Source organism: Triticum dicoccoides, chromosome 2A, assembly GCF_002162155.2.
Source record: "Triticum dicoccoides isolate Atlit2015 ecotype Zavitan chromosome 2A, WEW_v2.0, whole genome shotgun sequence".
Taxonomy (NCBI): domain Eukaryota; kingdom Viridiplantae; phylum Streptophyta; class Magnoliopsida; order Poales; family Poaceae; genus Triticum; species Triticum dicoccoides.
Window position 1 is genome coordinate 701,631,704 of NC_041382.1, and position 9,434 is coordinate 701,641,137.

Here is a 9,434-nt window from a genome sequence, read left to right on the forward strand (position 1 = left end):
TAATGTAGCATGAGAAGTACTACATGGTGTATGAGCCACATCGATGGAATAACCCAATCATAAACCTAGCCGAGCAATTTGATAAAATCCGTCCAGTAAGAGCAGCTAAGTGGTCTGTAACAAAGATGGAAGTGCGGCAAACTACTAGTAAATCAAGAGAGATATAAGGAATCAAAGTGGGACGGGGCATCCCAAAAACCCATATGAAAAGTGCGACTGAAGTTCAAATGGAAGGAGAGATGGAAAGCTGGTCACAACTGTGAATTAATTACCTGCCATCGCACTTGACTGAAGTAGGTGCCCTTGATCGAGCTCCACAACTGTACCAGCTTTTAAACACGCCTCTAAATATTATCACGTGAGTTTATCAGCACATAATCGAAGTGAGTTTCAGAAACAAAGGAACAGCAGAAAAATGAATATCATCAGATATGTTCTTTACAAACTGGAAACAGATGGTCAGAGACTAGTTTTAATTACCAATAAGATCCACCACCCGGTTTTGTCCCTCAGAGTTCAAACCTGTCATTACAAACATAGCGAACATTAGCTGCCAGACATATGCAGAGGTTAAGAGAGCAAGGTTGCTTTCATGCCAAGATGTTCATACCGATAACTGGGGTTAAAGAAGGCAGGCTGCAAAAGGCAAGGAATATGTGTGAATATCATGTGAAAAATAGGGGAGACTTCATATCATGATAATTAATGTAGCTGCACATATGTGCATACCTCTTCTTCCTGTTGAGATACCACTTGGCAATAGCAGATGATGCTGGCCGCAGGGCTTGTTTCTTCAAGTGGTGCCTTCGATGACAGGGACTAGCAAATTAAAAGATCATTATGGGATGATCAGATCATTGACATACAGTCAATAGATAGTACAACTTGGACAAATATATACTCCCTCCGTTCCTAAATATAAGTCTTTTTAGAGATTTCAATAAGGACTACATACGGATGTATATAATCCTATCTTAGAGTGTAGATTCACTCATTTCGCACCGTATGTAGTCCACATTGGAATCTTTAAAAAGACTTATATTTAGGAACAGAGGGAGTATATATTAAACCGGTTAATTAAGTTATTAGCATTTGGGAAAAATTAAACCGGATAATTTGGGAAGCTGGCCAGAAAGAAGTAAACAGCAAGGTTGGCTGAATGAATGAATACCCGATGGGAAGCAAGTCGCGGGGCAGTAGCAACCTGCGTCTCAACTCTGGAGAATCAAGCGCCAAATCATCAGCAATCAGCGATGCCTTCTCCCTTACCAGTTTCCAGTCCAGGGATGCCCTGCAAGACAGGATTCAATGTGATGCTCAAGGACAACATCACGTAGAACAATCTCTTGAAAATATTACATCAGGTAGGTAGGAAAATTGATAGCGGTGCGTACCTGAATTTGGGCGAGTGGTGTATCTTGTTGAGGATGGAAGAGAGCTTGACGTTGCTAGCGCACATGGTGGTCAGGATGCGGACGTCGTGGCTGTACACGGCGGTGGTGACGGGGGCGCCCATCGAGCAGGCGGCGGCGTTGTCCACGGCCCAGAAGGCGTGGAGGAAGAGAGAGAGGGTGCGGGCCTCGACGCCCCCTATGGCCGGCGGCAGGAAGCGCCGGATGTAGTCGAGGGCTTGCCTCCACTGGCCGCAGGCCACCAGCTGCTGCAGATGCCGGCCGCTCATGAACAAATCCGTCTCGCGGAGCATCCTGCGTTCGCACGGGGTCCGTTAGATGGGCACGGAGACGAGGGAACGGCGGGCGGGCGGGCGGGCGTACCAGTCGTGGGCGGGCTGGAATCCCTGGAGATAGAGGGAGACGATGAGCCGCCGGTTACGGAGCCGCCTCAGGCAGGGATCGTCGGCGAGCTTGCCCCTGCGGGCCTTCAGGGCGTCGATCCGCTCCATCGTGCCGGATGCAGTGACGGAATTCGGGAACGACGTAATATGTGGCACTGGTATATACTGTACGAAGAGACTACTGGGTGGGTGCCGGATCCCCAGCCTCCCTTCCCACCCCACCCCAGCCTTTTACCACCACCCCAAACGTTCCGCGCTACCCGACCACACGGGGACCACCTAGCCGCACTTTTCCTGGTTTGAACCATCGCAACCTTTTTTTTCTTGTGAGATAAATATTATACTAGCAAAAATACCCGTACGTTGCATCGGGAGAAAAAAATTCATCACACCCTGTAAGCATAGCCTATTACACGACTAATTGTTTGATTTATGACCCACATCAACTATTCTCAACATCAAGAATTATGCTTTGGGCCAGACCATCTTTGCAAAATGGCTAAGAAATATGTGTATTGTTTTTTTTAGAAAAGCAGGATGATCCCCGGCCTCTGCAACTGGGAGATGCATACAGCCACTTTATTGATTATTCTCGAGGACCTTACAATGTATTACAACAATGTGTCTGAATCCACCATCTTGGCAACACATGCCGCTACTCCTATCCAAAATGATGAAGGGGTGCTAGCTGGGCCACTATCCAAACCACTCACCTAGGCCTAACATCAAAAGCCGGCAGCCGAAACATATTCGGAAGCCCCAGCCGAGCCACGTACCGGGTCTGGGACACAATCCGGTCAGACACACTCGTGTGTCGTCGTCGCCATCTTCCACAAGTCCGTCTTCAGGTCATATTGAGGCTTCTACCTTGTCTGACCACTCAGCCATCGACATCACCATGACGCCAGACAGCAACCTCCTCCTGCGCGAGTCCATCTCCGTGCATCAGACGCCGAGTCTCAACAGCACCACGCCGCCGAGATCCGCCACCTTCAATGGGAAAGATGAAGCACCGCTCCACCAGAGTCGCCGTCCTCTAGTCCCTCGAGTACGTGTGCACCTCCAAGAATGACGCCCCCATGGGGGAAAACGACACCAGAGAGCCGCCGTCATCCGATCTACTGATTTAGGGTTTCCCCCGGAGATAGCAGAGAGTGGCCTTGAACATCTCCACGACGATGCCTTCAGGAAGGGAACGACGCAGACAGCGTCACCATCGCCGGCCTTGGCAATAGCCAATAGCAGGTTTTCACCCAGATCTGATCGAAGACCTCCATCTCTCGTGCACGGGTCGCCGCCGTCCTTGCCGGGATCTGGATGATCCCGCTTGGCAGATCTCAGCACGGGGAAGCCCCCCACCGAGACCCACCGGCCGAGCAGGGGAGGCCGAGGCCGCGCCCACAGGTCAGATCCGCGATGGATCCAAGCCCGCGCCGCCGCCCCGGAGTCAGCCCCGCGCACAGCCACCACCGCGTGCCCCGTGCCCCGCCACCGCTTGCCGAGGCCTGCCGCCGCAGGACACCGCCGCCTGCCGCCTAGATCCGCCGCCCGCGGAAGAAGGGGAGGCGGGAGAGGGAGTCCCCCCGCCGCCACCGTCTGCCACGCGGGTTTCACCCGGCGGCGTCACCCGGCAGCGGCGCGAGGAGGGGAGAAGGAGAGGGCAGCGGCGGTGCCTAGGGTTGGAGGCCCCCGAGTCGCCCAGGGCGGGGCGACGCAAGGGACGCCAGGGAGGGAAGAAACCTGGATATGTGCATTGTTTGGTTTGCGGCTTTGCTATTTTATTCCCACCGCCGCGGTTGCAAGTGCTCTCCACACACGATGGTGTACTTATTGTCCGGTATTAATGTGAGGCATATGTAGCCTGAGAAACATAAAGACCAGGAATATATTGGGTTAACTATTGTGACCAGCTTGCTTAGAAATAAAAAAACTATTGTGGCCAGCTTATTAACCAATAACCGAAAATATGGATAGTTAATTTCCTAAAGTTGGGACATTTTTCTCATGGATCTGTAACAATTTTCTCAAAATCTAGAACAATTTTATCCTAAACCTAAAACTTTCTCCATTTCATATGGTGTTGCCAAAAGAAACATAGTTTAAGCAACGCCATATACTTAAAAGGCTAATCATTTATATACAAACTTCTTGTGTGTTTCCGATGTCTCAATGCTTGTATGGCATCTTGGTGCCAAGAAAAAGAGATGACCACCCTTTCTTCTGTTGCTTGATGTTCGTTTAGTTGTAAATTCCAGCTTCTGACTAAAGGCGCCGAGAATTGCTTGAACTGATTGCTGACCAAAATGTGATAGTGGCTCAATGACAAAAGGGTAGTGCCATACGGTGCACATTCTTGTGGATCCCTGTATATCTCCCATGAATATTTCTTTGCTTGACTGATTGTTGATATCCATGGCTATGCCAGAAAAGGAAAATTTAATTAAGAACTTTGAAAATCATATACTGTACCGTGATATATATGTGCCAAAGAAGCGCAAATCATTTGCTGATCAGACATGACAACTTTGTACTCCATAAGTTTTGACAGAGAAGGGCAGTTTATTACTGTTTTATCTGTGACCATGAATACTGTGAGCGACATGCGATGCTAAAATAAGCAGATAATATATATTTTTTCCGTTCTAGTGAGCATAGAGCAGGAGTGAATCTTACTAAAATAGCATGAGCAATTTATGCTATGGCAGAAAGTAGCTAAAAGAAATACTACTGACGGAAGAATAAAAAATCCAGGAAATGGAGAGATTATACTTGCGAGTGCAGGAAAAGTGGCAAATTCAAAGAATGTACTTTCATTTAGCCAACAGATAAAATGTTTCTGTTCTCGTGAGCAAACAGCTAGAATGAACCTCATTAAAATACCATGAGTGATTTACCCACCGGCAAATAGTAGCTACCGACGGAAGAACAAAAAATAAGGAAATGGAGAGATTATACTTGTGAGTGCACGATAGATTATTCCAAAGGAAGTACTTTTTTTAGCCAATCGCTCAAAGCAAAAGATTAGTGCAATGGATAAAAAGTACAGATCTTGACAGAATATCTTGTTCTTGTAAATCATGTGCTCTACAAATTTCTGAAATCTGCCACTGTAATTGTACAAAAGTCTTGCCACTGAAATCTGCCGGGCTGTCCACATAAGTTCTTCAATTCGGTCATAATCCAAATCATAGAAGTAAGAAACTCTGCTAGTTGCATATCTTTTAAAGAAATGAATTAATTAATAATTACACCTCTCTGTAGTCCGTAATTTCATCCAATTGGGCTTCTGCACCAGTGTCTACTCATTCATAATATACAGAAAAATTTAGATGGCAGAACATTGTAGATCAGAAGAAAAACTTTCAGGGTAAAATCCATGTCAACAAAAAGAACAGACATAGAGCCATCAAGAGATTTGGAGCCACAAAAGTAGTAAGGAAAAGGAAGAAATATGACGAAGAGAAGGACTTTTTTGCTCGGTAGTACTCACTGATCCCTGCTAAAGAGAAAGACATGAGACTGGATGGAGAAGCTGCTCTATGTTGTGAACACACCCATTAGTTCATGCACATAAAGGGCACTATCCTGGAGCAAAATCAATTGAAAAAATTGACGTCAAAAAGAGAGTAGTATACTTTCTAAACTCAAATTATAGCTACGGCAAAACAATGCTCGACTTTCTCTAGCAAGGGCAAAATTCAGAGATGTACCTATTGAGGAGGTTTTCATGTTGGGCAGACGCGAGGCACTGGATGTCGAGGGGTACAGGGGTGTACAGCACCGGCGGCGGTGGGGGTTTGGCCACTGCTGATGAAAGTATGTCGTCTCTGCTCTCAAGCACCACCAGATCGTGGTAAAACTTCAGTAGTAGAGGGCACCCGACCGACAACATCTAAATAAACACAAATCGTTAATTCACTCTAGTTTATTTTCCATAGGAAAACATATGCAATAGCGTTGTAAAATAAAAGGAATTATCAAAATTAATTAGTAGCTTAATATGAGAAATCAAATGGGAAGACAAACGGCATTACTCAATAATCAAGTGGCCAGGATACACACACAAACCACAAAATATATTTCAGTTAGAGAATATTCTGCTCGCGGTTCATGATTTGCTCTCCGAGCAATTGAATCTTCACTATCAGTTCCTTTGTCTACATGAATAACAACAATCACACACTTGAGCATGCAACTGGAACTCTACTTTTTTGCCAACAATCTGGAATTGTGCTTGGAACCGTAGGGAGCGAGCGGACACTTTCCCTTCTATACTATGTTGACCTAACACTTGCACTTCTTTTTTACCACTAAAGAAAAAAAACTCAAACGATTGCACACACAAAAAAATTGGTTAAATGTTTTTGTGCAGGGGAGCTGTGGGAGACCAGACCTTAGTAAGAGCTTATGACCAGAAAATAAGAGTGCTCGATAGCCACGTGATCGCCCAGTCAAGCATGTTATAGATGGACCCAAACCTGTCAAAATCTGAAATTTGCAACAACAAATAATCAGTTGGAAAACAAATTCATGAAGCATGAACAAACAAAGGTAAAATTTATTGCTATCCGAAGGCCTCCAGATCTAATTTTGAATGGAAGGCTGCAAAAACATGTCACGGAACAAAATTAGAAAGTTCAAAATATAGTGCAAAGTACTTGGTTCAAGAAAAATTGTTGCACGGGCAGCCAACAACTGAAGAAGAGAAACCGATCAAGAAAAAGCTAAAAGGTCTTACATTAGTGAACGAAGGGAGTATTATTTAGTGTCAGGTTCTATACTGAATTACGACATAATTAGTTCCTGGTCACATTTTCGCAGAAGCTCGATGGCAGAAATTGACCAAAGCCATGGTTATACAAACATGTATTGTTGACTTTGTTGTACACAATAAAATGATCTATACATGTTAATGCTACCAAGGAAAAATGTATGGCATGGTATCTTGCAGAATTGATTCACTTTGCACAACTTCACTTGAACCATCTATAAAATTGTACTTGTTCATTATCGGTTGGGCATTGACAGAAGCTCTATGTAACTGAAGGCGTCAAGGTGGTAAAACAAAATTAGTTATGTGGTTAATTCCAGTATAAAACCATGCCGAATAAGTGACTCTGGCTATGGTACGTGCACAAGTGGATATGATGAACAGTCTTGTTAACAAACCACAAAAGTTAACACTTGATAGTTTCAACCTGTACAAAAGATGATAACGCAAAAATTCACCTGAAGCAAGACTTTTTCTCATGCAGTTTTTCTAGGCAAGAGTTACCACAGTTCATGGAAAATACTGCAGTTTAATCGATGGCCATTTGCAAACATGATTTCTTCACCTCTTACTCATGATGTGCAGAAACTTCGTTGATCTGGTTATAACACATGCAAACCAAACATATGTGTTGCTTAAATACTTGCTGATCTTCAGTTCAGTTGTGGCTGCTGAATACTTGCAGTCAAGAAATACCAAACCACATGCTGGAGAGCAAGTCCTTCATTGAAAAGAATCACCAAGGGAGCTATCTTGAGCTAAAAGAATTAATAAAGCATGCTATATAACATAAATTTTCCCAAAATTCATAGAAAATACTATCAAAATCGCACATCCTATTTAAGAAGTATTTCGTAAGATTTGGTCCTTTTTCAAATCCATACAAAGAGAACATTTTGCTACCCACAAAATGCATATGAAGAAATGATCGAGAGAGCATCCAGTAAAACGATGACTCACACCTCTTGACGGAATTAACAATCCAGATTGGACCAAAGAAGAGAAGGGATGGATTTTGGGGAGCAAGACCTGCGGATCTAGCTGATGTCTCAGAGCAAGACCCGCAGCCTCGCACCCGAGTCCCTGTCAGGCCTGACGAAGAGTACGAGTTCTTCAGTTAACGGACGGCGTGGATACAAGCATTCGGGAGGATCCAACGGCTCGCGTGGCTCGCCCTACTGTTACTTTTTCTACAGCTTTCCCCTTTGTTGTACTGTTACTTTTCCTTCCCTGTCGCTGGGCTATTTTAAGCTCCACCGCTTGCCTGTAAGCGGCATCGTTGAATTGTATGAGCTTGCTCAAAACATATATACAATCCCTCCTTTAGAGAATATACCAGCATATACTTGCACTTTCCCCATTTTTCCTCTTGGCTCGCGACGAACCCTAGCACAAATCGAGATCGGGCCATGACAATTGGTATCATGAGCAAGGTTCTTCCTCGGCGGCGCGGCGAATCGGCGGGGTTCCCGTGAGTTGCCCTCCCTTCCCCCCCTTCTGAAGGCGGCAGCGGTGACTCTCCCTCCCTTCCCTCCCTTCTTTGGCGGCGACGGCGGCGGCGATTTTGGGCGGCGCAGGCGGCGGAGTGGACCGGCGGCGTTGGTGGCGGTAGACTAATTCGGCGGCAACTCGTGGCGTTCGTCTGGTTGCTTGAGCACACTGCTCAAGTGTCAAATCCCAGGACGACAGCGAGTGGTGCTGCACGGGCGGCGCGAACAACAGGCGGCAGTGGACTGATTTTTTGGTTCGGGTTACCGGTGCTCCGGCAGTAAAATTCCTCTCCGAATCCATCAGTCACCATGGGTAGATCGAAGCCGAGTCTGGACGAGGCCGAAGTTGTTGATCTGCTCGCGATGAAAGCTGAAGTTGTGCAGACCAGAGAGGAAGCAACAGAGCTGCGTGAAGATGTTGAGGGCCTGCGCAAGGATGTCCATGCTGTTACTCTGAAACAAGATGCGATGGCACAGGTGATGGACGGCGTACAGCAAGCTGTGTCGGCGTTGAACTCCCAGCTCGCTGCGATGTCTGACATCCTCAAGTCCTTCAGAACACCAGGCGCATCTGCATCCAATCCCCAGACCACAACCCCAACACCTGAACAAGAGGATCCTAACAAAGCAAAGCAACAACAGGAACAAGTCAGGTCATCCACAGCAGAACTACGAAAGCAATTAGCTACTGAACAAGAAAAGACTCGCTTGCTAGCAACACAAGTACCTCCTACCTTGCCAGCGATCAACATCAACAGACGCTCGGCTCCACCGGGGTATGCACAAGGTCAAATTCAAGACGTACAGGCCGGGCATTTCACACCTACTGCTCCTTCCCATACTGCTCATACTCCGGCGTTCCACAATTTCCAACCACCATTGGTGCGTACACAATGGGAAGATTTTTATGGTCAGTACGAAAATGAGATGCGCACTCAATTTCTCAAATCCATCACAAAAGGACCAAAGATAGAATTCCCTCGCTTTGAAGGTGTGAACCCAGCAGGATGGATATGCCAGTGTGACAAATACTTCCAGATGGCTGGTGCTCCCCCAGAATACAGAGTGGGACTGGCACAATTATACATTACTGGACCAGCTGATGTGTGGCTTCGTAGGTCTGGTCTCCTTAAGAAAAGATTGACATGGGCACAGTTTTGTGAAGAAATTCTACACAGATTTTCTCCATCCAGTTCCTATGATCTCACTGAATGCTTCAACACTCTCAAACAGCACACTTTATCTGTTGTGGAGTACACCCAGCAGTTTGAAGATCTCATGGCAGACGTACAGGAGGAAAACCCCATGATCTCTGAACAATGGTTCGTCAAATGCTATGTCAATGGCCTCAAATCTACTCTGAAGTATCAACTTCGAC

General features: G+C 46.0%; 1 protein-coding gene and 1 long non-coding RNA gene across 17 annotated transcripts in view; both read right to left on the reverse strand.

The window, feature by feature from the left end:
- The window catches only part of LOC119356392, an 8,288-nt gene extending 6,353 nt beyond the window's left edge, over positions 1-1,935 (reverse strand). For 3 of the 14 annotated variants that reach the window (XR_005171919.1, XM_037623344.1, XM_037623348.1), the window contains exons 1-7: positions 1,776-1,935; positions 1,395-1,706; positions 1,172-1,291; positions 730-819; positions 611-636; positions 481-522; positions 273-344 (exon numbers count right to left, since the gene is read on the reverse strand). Coding sequence is in view for 9 of the 14 variants with exons in the window: in XM_037623344.1 (XP_037479241.1) it covers positions 273-344; positions 481-522; positions 611-636; positions 730-819; positions 1,172-1,291; positions 1,395-1,706; positions 1,776-1,903 (790 nt within the window). In the remaining 5 variants the exon portion in view is untranslated. The remainder of the gene's footprint in view (positions 1-272; positions 345-480; positions 523-610; positions 637-729; positions 820-1,171; positions 1,292-1,394; positions 1,707-1,775) is intronic. The other 11 variants (XR_005171917.1, XM_037623346.1, XR_005171915.1 and 8 more) reach the window with 8 other exon arrangements.
- A 2,908-nt stretch (positions 1,936-4,843) lies between these two features.
- On the reverse strand, positions 4,844-7,601 carry LOC119356393. Of its 3 annotated transcripts, none has more exons than XR_005171922.1 (4): positions 6,189-7,601; positions 5,506-5,687; positions 5,047-5,380; positions 4,844-4,942 (listed from the first exon to the last, which is right to left on the reverse strand). It is a non-coding gene; the product is annotated as an uncharacterized LOC119356393 (long non-coding RNA). The 3 variants fall into 3 exon arrangements; XR_005171921.1 differs by having other exon boundaries at positions 4,850-5,380; positions 6,189-7,287; positions 7,529-7,599; XR_005171920.1 differs by having other exon boundaries at positions 4,850-5,380; positions 6,189-7,596.
- Between the last annotated feature and the right edge of the window lie 1,833 nt (positions 7,602-9,434).